Source organism: Nelumbo lutea, chromosome 1 (assembly GCF_056320005.1).
Source record: "Nelumbo lutea isolate HS-2025 chromosome 1, American lotus-T2T, whole genome shotgun sequence".
Lineage (NCBI taxonomy): Eukaryota > Viridiplantae > Streptophyta > Magnoliopsida > Proteales > Nelumbonaceae > Nelumbo > Nelumbo lutea.
In genome coordinates this window covers 211,505,494-211,518,814 of record NC_142684.1, presented here as the reverse complement: position 1 = coordinate 211,518,814, position 13,321 = coordinate 211,505,494, and the positions used below count along the sequence as shown (strand labels likewise).

The window sequence follows — 13,321 nt, the reverse complement described above, 5'->3', positions numbered from 1 at the left end:
TCAGCCTAAAGGATCATGCTTTTCAAATATGATATTTGATCACTCAAGTGCTACCTACCTATCCAACAACAAACTGATCACAACTTGGCAGTCCCCTTCCACAATCAAAAACCACCCCATACAAATGCGAACTTTAGTCCTTTATCAGAAAGAATTTGGCTACAAAGGAGTTTCCTGTACCAATTGGACCAGCGTAATTCAATAAAAATATTGGCCAAATTGTATCCAAACATACCCACTCCTAAGGAGCTAGGATTGCCACATAAATATAGGTAGGATGTTCACATTTCAGGATTTCAGGGACTTGCTACATATGACATCTACATCTATAGCTCTATGTGAAAAGTGAATCAGAAATTCATCCGTTCAGATTGACATTCTCCCTGTGTGTGTGTGTGTAACAAATATCACAACATTATTTTTCTACTATCTTGGTAAGGTGCAAAGAAAAAGGCAAGTCGTTACATATGCATTGATGAAAAGTGAATGAAAAATCCAACTGAGGACAATAAAGTGCAAATCCTCATGTTGTCATCCCTACTTTCACCATCACTTAGATCAAGATCAGCAAGCAACTCCTCCAATGGCACAGAAGGTACATCCTCCTCATCAGCCATAGATTCCATCTCTGATGGCTGGTATTCTTTATTTCGGTACAAAGATATATTAAATCTCAATTCAGAGTTCTCCTCTAAGTCCTTCAAGAACTCATCATACTCCTTGTTCATCTTATCTTCATCAATTCTACCTTTAGCAGAGCTATCTACTTCCATGTTCAGAGATTTGAGCTTCCAATGACGAGGCTTCCCACGCTACCTCTGGCGCTTCTCTTCATACCTCTTCTTTATCAAGATTGCCTCTGGAAGAACAAGACCTTTGTACTTGTCAAGTTGAATATCATTACTGTCCTTGTATGGAAAATCTTGTCATTTCTCCCAAAATCAGACATGCGTGCCACTTGGGCATCAGCTAAAACATATTTAGAACCTCCAACATTGACTTCAGGGGACACAATCTCCATGTCCAACACTATATATTCCACAAGCTGCCTACGTGAGAGTAGAGATGTGAAGGGGGCCCACGAATACTGGTCAGCATCCATGAAACAGTATACCGTAGAGTAAATGGATCCAGTAGAGTCATGCTATTAGTCACCTTTGTGCACAACACAAGCGGACCTAAATTTCCTAAATTAGCTGCCACTTTTGGAGGCAGACATATCAGATCTTCCCTGCAAATTAAATTGGGCATATTTCAACAGAGAATGTGTACTTGTAGTTATAGTTGTTACTCTCTTGGGATCATGGGATATGAGTTGCTTATCATCGTGGCTCCTTATAGGGGCAACTTTACCCAAGGACTCCACAAATTTTACACCATGGCTCCTATTAACAAAGAAGAAGTCAATACCCTGATCCATCTGCTTAATTTTTATTGCATGAACAGCGGCGTCATGGCGCAGGATAAGCTGCTCCAAATAGAAGAAAGTCCTCCTGTGAGAAACATGCTGCCCGAGTTGGACAGGTGCCACCCACTTATTCAAGTTCTTCCAACCTCTTCACACAAAATGTTAACAGCTCCTTTGACTCCAACTGAGCTTTTATCCAAGTTTTGAGTGGCTGCAAGTAACTGTCACACTCAGGGCAATGCATGATAATAACATGCTTCTGCAGACCCTCGGTGATGTCAACTTCAGAACGCAGACATTTGACACACATATTAGCTGCATTTGGTGTCATAGGGATCCCACGCTTGCAACACAGAACACTACCCATGGTTTGATGAACCCTGAACATACCCGCTTCACTATCCATCTCTGGAAAACCCAATATGAATTTTAATTACCTAGAAGAAAGCATAGAAGAAAAGAGTTAGAAAGTTAACCAAATTGAGAAAGAAAAACATTCTTTGATTCTCTAAAACAATCAATGTAACTGCTTAAAGGCATTACTGGAGATACACATTTCATTGATCCATAAATGAGATCTCCCGGTAATAAGCTATCCATTTCAAATTACTCTAGCCATCTGAACCACGTAAATGTCCCCAGAAAATGAAGTATTGAAAATGGACGAAAAGAAATGGCATAGTTACAAGAATTAACAAAGAAAAAAAATTTGGAATAGCTGAAAATTGGAACCATCCACGTTAATTTAGAGATAGAAAACTAAAAACATGTTAAATGTCAGCAAAATCCATGTTGCAATCAGCTCAAAAGCACAAAAATTGAATCTAAAAATTTACTTACAAGCTACATACTAATCTAGAAAAGTTAGAATTCTAACAAACCAAACACTAAAAAGGGATCTTAATCAACAAAACCAAAAGTATGACCATGAGTAGCCAACTAAAAAAGGTAAGCAAGATAGCTAGCTGAAAAGACTTGGACAGAAATGATTGAAGGTCTAAGTGAAATTGGTTAAGCAATTTGATAATGTGCTCAGACATAGATACAATCAAAACACACCGAAAACCAATAAAATGAACCATGACAAATGAACTTAAAATAATCTTCTGAGTAAAGCTACTAGGCAACATCAATAATTTTTTCTTTTTCTTTTCAAAGAAGGTAACTTTCATTTATAGATAAAAAATGAGGGAGGGAAATGTACATGAAGGATGTAGAGCAACATCAATAATTTTATATAATCAAATGAGTAACAAAAAGCATCACCATTGCTTTGGATCTTCAATATTAACATCCAAGCATCGGGAAATTACCTCTAAATCAAACATGCATTCTCGATGTTTCCTTAAATAGTGGGAATAAGTTCTTTTACAGTAGGAATATTAACTAGTGGGTTCGATAGTGTCCAGGGCTGCTCAACCAAGTTCACTTCGCAATTTGAACCGATGACAATGAATCAATGAAGGGGTCGAAAACAAAAAGGGGAATGAAATCTGAACCAACTTACTTGATTGGTGATTACAAGGAGTGTTCAAGTGCTGGCGACATTGATTGCTGACGACGAGTTGGCCTGCGAATGCAGAGACCAGCGAACAAAGAGTTCAAGGTGGCAACCGAAGTTTTATAGAGAATATGCCTCAAAAAAATAAAGGCAAACACAGGGAACGCAGAGACGGAGAACGTAGAGATGGAGCCATGGAGGTCGGCGAACAGAGGTTTAGTGTTCGTTTTAGGTTTCAAGTCTTTCAACTCGTGAAAAGGAATCCGGATTGGCTCCCACGGAGTGCACCGCACGAACGCCCCACAGCACGTCTCAGCGTGCATTGGGTGGGAGGTGTACCCAATGCACGGTTGTGATGTGATATGGGGCGCGCTCAGTGCGGAGCTAATGTGATCACAGTTAAAAAGTACGGTATGTAAATTACTAAAAGTAAAATTTCGTAATTTTTGATAACTTTTTAAAGAAATTGGCTAACTATACAATTACTATTTTTTAAATACCTTTATTGTTTTTCTTTCTTTTTATAATGAAAAATAAATAAAAGCTGAGAGAATACAAATACAAATATGTATAATATAAAAAATAAATAAACATTATATATAATTAATAATTATCTATTATTTATTATTTATTTTCAAATATTTAAAAAATAAATAAACATTATATAATATATTTGCATTGGTACTCCTTTCAAATTAAACTAAAATGTCAAATTTTCCTTCCATCGTCTCTCAAACTTTCAAAACAAAACCTAACCTCTGAAAAAGAAAGGGAAACAGCAATTTCTCCACCTCCACAAACGGTTCTGGGTATCTTTGTCACTGTAAAACAAGATTACCTAAGAACTACGAATCTGGGTCTGGCAGAAGTACCCCTACTCTTTACATATTGTCAAAACACCTTCCTCTAAACTTGCTGCTGAATCTATTACCAAAAATTTCAGCAATTTATTTTTAGAAACTCGTCCTCTGAAACATCAAGGGAAAGCCTGAATGCTGTGTTTGGTTGCAGTGTAAATTTATTTATACTAGTATAAATGCATGAAGATGCTAATTTATTTGTATTAATACAAATTTATTTAATTTTATCTTGGATTTTATTTTATTCTATTTCATGTCTTAATTTACTTCATTTATATCACAATCAAACAAAATAAATTAAAACTTGAAACAAAAATATGTCAGAATTTACACTCAAATCATTTGTACTGCCATAGTTTTACATCAGTGTAAATTTATTTACATTGCTACTAAACACAGCCTAAAAACCAAAGTTTTGAACAGTATTTGAAATCCAAGCCCAGTCATATCAGTTGGTTTCTCTCATTTCTTTTAGGTTATGTTTGATTTGAAGGAAAAAATAGGAAAAGGAAAGGAAAGGAAAGGAAAGGTAAAAAAACATTTACAAGCCTTGTATAGGTTTCCTTACCTTTTAATCAGTTCTTTTATTTTTATTATCCGTGGTGATTTTGTGTTTTCATCAGTTGGTTTGGAAGAGATTAATATTTAAACCTTCCCTTCCTAAACACCTAATAAACACATTCCAACACCCTCCCAACCTGATCTTACACCGCACATCTCATATATTGTGAGTCTCACTTTTATGGTGGTTCCCAATCTCATGTAAGATGTGAAGTGTCTGATCATGTTGGGAGGGTGTTAGAACGTGTTTTGTTTTTTGTTGGCATGTGTTCCCAAGGCTATAGAGCTAGAATTGTCAATGGATTGGATTAGGTAGGATCAGTCTCAAACCGATTATTAATCAAAATAAATTGTAGACTCAAAATCATCCCAATTATACTTAAAATTATATTTATTTATTTAAATAATAACTTAAATTTTAACTTTTGATCATATAACCTTGATAAAAATAATAAAAAATACTAATTTATTTATATGTTAATAAAATAAATATTTTTAACTAATATTATGTTATTTATTATCTATCAGATTCATCATTTCAAAAATAAAATATGATAAATTTTATAAAAAATTAAAATATACATAATAAAATAATCTATTCTAAGTTTGAATCGATTCGGAACAAACAATAACTAAAACCAACCCAATTATTAATCGGGACAAAATCACCAAAACCATCGTAATCGATTCAATCAATTCGAATCCATCAGATAGGGCCGACCCATTTAACAACTACAGAAATCTCCTCTCACATTTGGGTTAAATACTTAAATTGTAGAAAGGCAACCCTTCCTTAGTTTGGCATCAAAATGTTATGGAAAAAAAAAAGATAATATTCATGATTTTAAACATAATGAAACTCTGATTTTGCCCATCATAATTTTTACTTGGCCGACGGGGATGGGTTTTGCATTACCATGGGCAAGTGAACATTAGAGGGTAAATTTGGAATATATGAAAAATGCAATTTCTTACTAAATGAGAAAAGCAAGGGTATTATGGTGATTTTATGTATTTTGTCTATTAGAACTGGACGGAAGAGGTTTATTTGTACAATTCACCTCAAATGTGAAATGTTAGGAGAGGATTTACGTAAGTCATATTTTTACCTTCAAAATAAAATCTCCCATACATCAATTTTTTCATTTATGAGAAGATGTTCCCATTTATGGCTGCGATGTGTTGTGAGATGTTCTCAATCTTTCAAGCTTCGGTTCAAAAATGGATATTCATCACGAAATACAAAAAGATTCTATGATCAAGGTTTTGATTTAAAATTATGAAATTTGAGGGTGAAATATTTTTGTTATTAAAGGAGGAAAATAGCTCAAAACTTGGAAACAAGTATCTTGCAAGCTAAAACTAAAAATAAAGTGCTACACGCTTGTAGAGGTATAAGTCGGCCTGTTCAGTCATGCTGTGTTGTGTTCGCCCATGGACCTCAAACCTCAAGCCCAGTATGGTCCATCATACTAGACCAACTCAAAATTGTATCAAGTCATACCAGGCTATGGGTGGCATGTTCCGGTTTACACCTCTATCTATTAATCTATTGTGCTTAGCGCTTGTTAATATATAATTTAAGTCAAAAAACAATAAAAGAATTAAATTGAGAATATCAGATAATAAATAAATATAGGTTTCAACTATTTCAAATTGTAAACTAAGACACCCTCTACACTTTATCATATTAATTAAAACACCTCCTGCAATTTGTGTATTAATGCCCATTCTCTTTAACGGAAGTGTAAAATGACATTTTAGACCCCCCCCCCCCCAACTTCAAATAAATCCATCTAAGTCGGTTCGAATCTGAGTTTGATCGGTAAGAATCAGATTTGAATATCTCTTATGATCCTAAAAATCAAATGGAATTGGGAAACCAGATCCATTTAGGCTATGTTTGGTTTGAAGGAAAAGGTGAAGAAAGGAAAGGAAATGTAGGAAAACTCATACAAGGTTTGTAAAGGTTTCTTTACCTTTCCTTTCTTTTCTTTTTCCTACTTTTTCCTTCAAACGAAATACAGCCTAAGTTTTCAGATTGAATTGGGGATATACCTTCAATTCTATCCAATAAGAGCCGATCTAATCTGTTAGTTATAAAATATTATATCCTAGCGGGACCCATATATATGATGCATGTGTTTTGTTAAAGCAAGAGATAAACAATAAAAATAGATAAGAGTATACAATTATTTTATATTTTAATTTTTTAAATAATTATTAATTATTTATATTTTATATTTTATGTTACTTTTAATAATTTGCACGGGCATCCCGCGGGCTGTGCTGCATCGACTTGGCATGGCCCATTTGACACTCCTATATTTACAATTCAGAACAACTGTAGATTGTGGTGTCGTGTGAATTGATCTATACCACAGAATGTGGTGTAGATTAGTTTACACCCACTAATTTCTCATCCACAAACACCTCTTTAGTAAATAACACCTAAAAACAATGAAAGAAAACCTGTTCCATTTTGCTATGATGAACTCTTGGACTTACGGAGGTGGGGCTCGTGGACTCTTTGGACTAAGGAGTAGGGAGGGAGAATTTCATTTTCTTGTGATAGGCATTGAAAAGTATAGACTATGGAGTATATACAGATAGGCAATAGTGATATGCTTGGTTTTGTTGGTATTTTAAATAACATCCTATAAAGTTGCTTTCTAAATGTTTCCAAACATGAATTTGATGTTTCTGCAAATGTCCCATTCACCTAAATCAAAACATTTCAGTTTTCTAATGATAAAGGATATGAAACCAAACCATACCAAGTCAATATGAAACCAAACCAAACAATACCAACGTAACCAAACAATACCAAGTCAATATTCTCAATCTCATCTTAATCCGTATTTTACTGCCGCCACTGTGCTGCAGCTTCTCTCTGTAGTACACATAAACATAACACATACATATATACTGCAGTGGGAGTAGAGTATGAAATCAGTGGTAGCAGTTGTTTCTAATTTGGGAGGAGGAGAAACATTCTTGCGAGTTACGATTGAGATTGAGGGGTTTTGATTTGCTTCGAATCTGCGTCTCGGCATCCATAATTTATGAACCACATTCTCTGTCCATCCACTGCCTAGCTTCACTTTTCTTTTGTCTTACTCTAACCTAACCTAACCTCTCTCTCTCTCTCTCTCTCTCTCTCTCGTGTGGTTCTGAATCTACAAGATTCTCCGTTGCTCTTCCCCTTATCGCTATTATAAAAACGCCTATATTCTCAAGTTGTAAGCATCCAACCCGAGTTTTTTCTGCATTGAAAAAGGAATACAAATTGCAGAAATGGAGCTCTTTCTTGCTAATCTAATAGCATTTGGTAATTAAATAATTGATTTGTTAAGTGTCTTTTTCTGCCTATACCCATTTTCTGCATATTCGTGGTTTGTTTTGATTATTTATTATTATTATTATTTTTTTACTGCTTTATGAAAGCTCCAATCCTGTTGCCATTTCTTAATTTCAAGTTTTTGTCTCGTGTCTTTTCAGATTTTACAGCTTTATATTGAGGAAGGGGATTTTAGTTGCAGGAGTCTCTATCTCTCTTTCTCTCTCCATTCCATCCTCTTCTTTTGCTTCTTCGTTAATTTGAGAAGATCAGATCTAGTAAGATTTTTAGCCTTTTATTGATCGTCTCTTAATGGTTTTGATTGATACTTGCTGGAAATGATAGTTGGGTATCGAAGAAAGTTCCGTTTTTGGCGATCAACTTGGATTAATGGTCTCGCTATGCTTATGTTATTCAACTTGTTTGCGTTGCACTTGCGAATTGCAGATCCGATTTGCTAATTGCTGTTCTGATTGGACTTATTTTCTTTTGCTGTATCAGTTGGTTGCTTTTTAGGCTTTTCGCATGGGTTCTGAAACTACAATCCTTTTTTTTTTTATTTTTAATTTTCATTACCAATTTAGGTTGTTATTATTTTTTTTTCTAATTTTATTTATTCAACTGAACTGCAGCAATGCCATTCAATACTTCCGAGGTCGATAAGTTTCTACTCTCACACTCTCAGTTGAGAATGCTTAACTACTGTTCTATATTATCCCTTTTTATTTTTCGTGACCACCGTTTGTCGATTATTCAGGTATCCTTACATTTTATATCATCTAGAAGTTGATTGCCCGGACTCTCATCCTCCACCAATCCTGTATTCAACCGTCTCATTGCAATCCTTCCTCAAATCAACTATTTCAGTCCTGATGCTTCTGTTATCTAAGACTATCCATATTTCCATATAAGGTTGACGTATAAATCAGCTGATTTCCATGATTTCCTGGTGCTAGATAATAGAGGAAAGTGATATCCACTATTTCAGACCAATGTTAAGATACAATTCATTGTAAAGGGTCTCTCTGAGAAGCACGGAAGACTGGAAGAGATATCCTGCTCCTTGTTATTGTCATACATGTCCCACATGCCCCACATTCTAAGAGAGGATGCCCCGATTTAATGACCTCACATTGAGATCTTTTATGTTAGACACTTAGACTTGAACTATTTGGGTGAATGTAGCCATGTAGCATTATTGATTTTTTTATTTCACACCATGCTTCTTGTTGTTCAAAATAATATCTTATGTAGATTTGTTAAGATCACAGAATTTAGTTGATATTTGGTGCACCAGAACTTCTCTCTCTCTCTCTCTCTCTTACCTTTGTAATGGTGGTTTACAGTTCTTTGCAAGGATATACTGCACACATACATGGTGGCAGGGAACAGGGCTTCTTCTCATTCCTGTTCTTATGTGAGCACATGTTTAGAAAATATTAGTTACCACTGAAAATGGACTTGGAATCAAGTAAAGTTCTTGCAAGTCTTCATTTTCCATTTTCTTCTAGTAATTATATTTTTTTCCATATTTATTTCATTGTTTTCCTGATATCCATGGTTAACAGATTGAATTGCGTTTCACTTTTTTTTGTGTAATTTAGTGTTGATAATTCTTTCAGGTCATATTATGTCTACATAAGCCTATCATTAATTACAGAAATAATATGATAGTCCCAAAGAAGTTGCATGGTGAATCTGGCTCCAATTTCTGGAGCAAGATATTAACTACTGAATATTGAAAAAGCAGCTGCTATTCATATTTGTGAAATATCTGGATGGTCAAACCTCAGATTCTTATGTGGCTCTTGACTGAGCAATGACTCAACTGCTTCCAGCAATGGCTCTTCAAGAGTGGAAGACCATCAAACTGATTTAACCTGATGTATCAGAAATAATCTCATAGTGGTGAAATTCTCTTTAATTTAATTAATAATATCTTTAATTTTTTAAGATAATTTATTTTTTGTTGTCCTTTCTTTCCCAGTTTTTCATGATTTTCTCAATAGAGCAAAGATAATCTTGTTACAGCTTCCTTCACCAATTCTTTATTTTTTTTCATTTGTTAGTTATGACTACACTTTGGGAATAAGGACACATGCCAGACACATAAGATGTTAAATGAGTATAAAATATGATGTTGCATTACCACTATTAATTTATAAATATAACTGTGTAAGTTTCACTTGTCAGAGCAGTACGTTTCTATTATTGGTTGAAATAATACTGAAAATAGTCTTGCATGAACTTGCTTGGCACTTCATGCAATTATTTTACAGTGGTAAAAAGCCACAAATAAGTGCTGTAGATGGAACTGAAGGTCTTGAATGGTGATCAAAGTATGGGAAATTAACAACTCATAATGGTTGTATTAAAAGTCAGGGATCACATACTGTTTGCTCTTTGCACCCTTTCTACCTTTCTGATAGTCAATTATGATGACATAAAGTGTTCTCATTGTTTATGATGTGTAAAAGAAAGCTGCTGCTTTTAATTTACCTATGCTTTTTGTTGTGTATAGAATAACATATTTTGCTTGCTCCAACTTCTCTACTTCTGTAAGGAGCTTGAGCCTGCAAAAGATAACTTGATAACAAACTTCTATGACATGACTTAAAGGTCACCATGTTATTCATCCCAGATCACAAGCTTTGATAACATAAAAGAAAGAAGTACCTTCTGTATATACTTCATTTAAGTTTGTTTTCTACCCCAACGATGGTGAGACATCTTATCAATAATACTTGCTGCTAAAATAAACAATCTTTGTCATTGTATTTGAATTTTGCAGATGGGGGATGTGGCTAAGGACCTAGCTGCTGGAACTGTTGGAGGGGCAGCACAACTGATATGTGGCCATCCCTTTGATACCATCAAGGTCAAGCTGCAAAGCCAGCCTACTCCGCCCCCTGGTCAACTCCCTAAGTATTCTGGTGCCATGGACGCTGTTAAGCAAACAATTGCTGCAGAAGGCCCAAGGGGCTTGTACAAAGGTATGGGGGCTCCACTTGCCACTGTCGCAGCTTTTAATGCTGTCCTCTTCACTGTAAGAGGACAAATGGAGGCGCTGTTGAGGTCTGAACCTGGTGCTCCACTATCAGTTAACCAGCAAGTTGTATGTGGGGCTGGGGCTGGAGTTGCTGTTTCTTTTCTTGCATGTCCCACAGAATTGATTAAATGCAGGTTAGTGTTATTATTGGTTTTCTTTTTCATGCCCAAGGAAATCACTGAATCCTTCATATTTACACCATTCTTGCTTGCTTTTATGGTGGAAACATAGGTTGCAAGCACAGAGTGCTTTGGCAGATTCTGGATCTGCTGCCGTGGGAGTGAAGTATGGAGGGCCAATGGATGTGGCAAGGCATGTTCTCCGATCAGAAGGGGGCATCAGGGGCCTGTTTAAAGGTTTGGTTCCCACCTTAGCACGTGAAGTTCCTGGAAATGCTGCAATGTTTGGAGTCTATGAGGCTTTCAAGCAGTTCCTTGCTGGGGGTCAGGACACCTCAGGGCTGGGTAGGGGCTCTTTAATTGTTGCTGGAGGCTTAGCTGGAGCCTCCTTCTGGGCCTCGGTCTACCCAACAGATGTTATTAAAAGTGTCCTTCAAGTAGATGACTACAATAATCCCAAGTTTTCTGGCTCCATTGATGCCTTCAAGAAGATACTAGCATCTGAGGGAGTTAAGGGCCTCTACAGAGGATTTGGACCTGCCATGGCCCGAAGTGTTCCAGCCAATGCAGCCTGCTTCTTGGCATATGAGGTGACAAGATCTAGCTTAGGATAATGACCGGGTGTGATTATGTTGTCTGATTCTTTCTCACCAACCAAGGATATGGTGAACAATTGCATTCTTATCACATTTTCTGAAAACCAATTCTAATCATTAATTGAAACCCTATTTTATCCTGAATTTTTTTGTCATACATTTTTCTTTTATCAGCATCACCTTATGGCTTATGTGTTTTCTCTCCCATCTAGATTTTTAAAAATTGTCCTAATTTAAAGCATTGCCACACGAAAGGGTTTAGTTTTGGCATGCAAGTGTGGTACTAAGGCTGAAACTTGCCTTGTGATGAAGGCAAGGCTGGTGGAGGGAATAAGCAAGATCCAGCCACCATGTAGATGTAGACAATCCTGGCTCATTTAAGATTTCCTGTGATTGTGATTTGTGAGTGGAAGTGGCCCTACTAGCCAGACTCTTCAGTATTTCCATCCAGCGAGATGGTGTTCCTGCAGCACAGGCTCATCCCTCACTTAGAACCATGCTTGCTAGGCCTGACTCGGTCTGTGACTGTTTACTCTTTGCTAAATTAGCACTGCAAACGCCCCGGATCGACCTACTACATGTTTATTTTTGTTTAAACAGTCAGATCATCTCCTTTGTGAATAAAAATAAAAGATGTACCAGTATAACTGAGTGTCCATATTTTGCAGATAAGGTCCTAAAAGAAAGAAAGTTGATCAACAAGGCCTATGGCCCCATGCCACATTTCTTCTATAAATTGAGATTCCTTAATATTGCTATTCCAATGGCTAGGATTTCTGTAGTCTGGATCATCCTACTACTGGGACCTTGTTAGGTTCTTGAATCTTGGGTTGATTTGTAATTCTCTAGCCATATCACGATGATGTTGTGTGAAGGTGTAAGTAGTTTGATCTGTCTTCATTGAAGTATGAGCCTTCTTAAAGCCAAGGGCCGTTGATTCTGGAGTGATGCCAATTGCCAAACAGGGCCTAAGAGGTCGACTCTGCTCTCACATTTTGCCTACGAGTGAGTTTAGATAGGCCCATTGGCTCTTATATTAGTTTGAGCCTAAGCATGACATTGAAGCTCATCTTTACATAATTGATGCGTCCAATATCTCATATGAGATTGTATCAGTGGCAAGAGGACTGATCAATTTAGGTAGTGTTTGGTTTCATTGCCATTTTCTGAGAAAATGGTGCCACAATGGAGCCACATCAGATTTTTAGCCATTTTCTCAAAAAAAAAAAAAAAAAAAGACAAACATTTTGCCGTTTTCTCAAAAAACTGTCCATCTCAGAAAATGTCATTTTTGATGTTTTTACATATCTCTAAGGCTGTGTTTGGTTTGAAGGAAAAACAGGGAAAGGAAGGGAAAGTTAAACCTTTAAAAACCTTGTATAAGTTTTCCTAAGTTTCCCTTATTTTTCCTACCTTTTCCTCCAAACCAAACATAGCCAAAGCGTTTTCTGGTATGGTGTCTGATGTGACTCCTATGTGACGGCAATAACACCAAACGTTCTTTCAGAAAATGGAAGATTCCACAATTAGATCTCTTTGGACAGGCTTGGGGTAACCTCATATCCCTATATAGGCTTGGGTGACTTGTTACGACTAAGAATTGAGATCTGTTTCTCACACAGGGCGCCTCACACTGACTTCACATGCACATCTCACCATGCATTGGGAATATCTCCCATGGTGGGATATGCCTGTGGCTAGTCTGAGGAGGTATAATTAATTGTAGCTCCATACATTCTTTCAGGTTTGAGCTAACCATTGAATCAGTCTAGCTCAACATATGGGCCAAAAGGGAATTTTCTATACTTTGGTTAGATGTTGCACATCATTCTAGGGGATTAGAATTTCCTTGGAGGATTCATTTGAATTCTACGACATTTGCACATT

General features: G+C 36.3%; 1 protein-coding gene and 1 pseudogene across 4 annotated transcripts; one reads left to right on the top strand and one right to left on the bottom strand.

Annotated features, from left to right (window-relative positions):
* Positions 1 to 203: 203 nt before the first annotated feature.
* On the bottom strand, positions 204 to 3,047 carry LOC148880812 (uncharacterized; annotated as a pseudogene). The gene is made up of 2 exons (XR_016095003.1): positions 2,916 to 3,047; positions 204 to 1,845 (listed from the first exon to the last, which is right to left on the bottom strand). The product of XR_016095003.1 is annotated as an uncharacterized LOC148880812 (transcript).
* Positions 3,048 to 7,144: 4,097 nt separating this feature from the next.
* Positions 7,145 to 11,578, top strand: BOU (Mitochondrial substrate carrier family protein). Of its 3 annotated transcripts, XM_088962857.1 has the most exons (5): positions 7,226 to 7,661; positions 7,832 to 7,948; positions 9,017 to 9,087; positions 10,462 to 10,853; positions 10,951 to 11,578. In XM_088962857.1, the coding sequence occupies exons 3-5, from the start codon at positions 9,046 to 9,048 to the stop codon at positions 11,450 to 11,452; spliced, it is 936 nt and encodes a 311-aa protein (XP_088818983.1). In that variant the 5' UTR covers positions 7,226 to 7,661; positions 7,832 to 7,948; positions 9,017 to 9,045; the 3' UTR covers positions 11,453 to 11,578. The 3 variants fall into 3 exon arrangements, with proteins under 3 accessions (XP_088818984.1, XP_088818983.1, XP_088818985.1); XM_088962858.1 differs by lacking the exon at positions 9,017 to 9,087 and having other exon boundaries at positions 7,145 to 7,661; XM_088962859.1 differs by lacking the exons at positions 7,226 to 7,661; positions 7,832 to 7,948 and having other exon boundaries at positions 9,017 to 9,141.
* Positions 11,579 to 13,321: the final 1,743 nt, after the last annotated feature.

Coding starts and splice junctions, on each gene's coding strand:
- BOU (XM_088962857.1), top strand. CDS start 9,046: ATGGTGGCAGGGAACAGGGCTTCTTCTCATTCCTGTTCTTAT. Junction 9,088..10,461: donor CTTCTCATTCCTGTTCTTAT/GTGAGCACATGT, acceptor TGAATTTTGCAG/ATGGGGGATGTGGCTAAGGA. Junction 10,854..10,950: donor ACAGAATTGATTAAATGCAG/GTTAGTGTTATT, acceptor GTGGAAACATAG/GTTGCAAGCACAGAGTGCTT.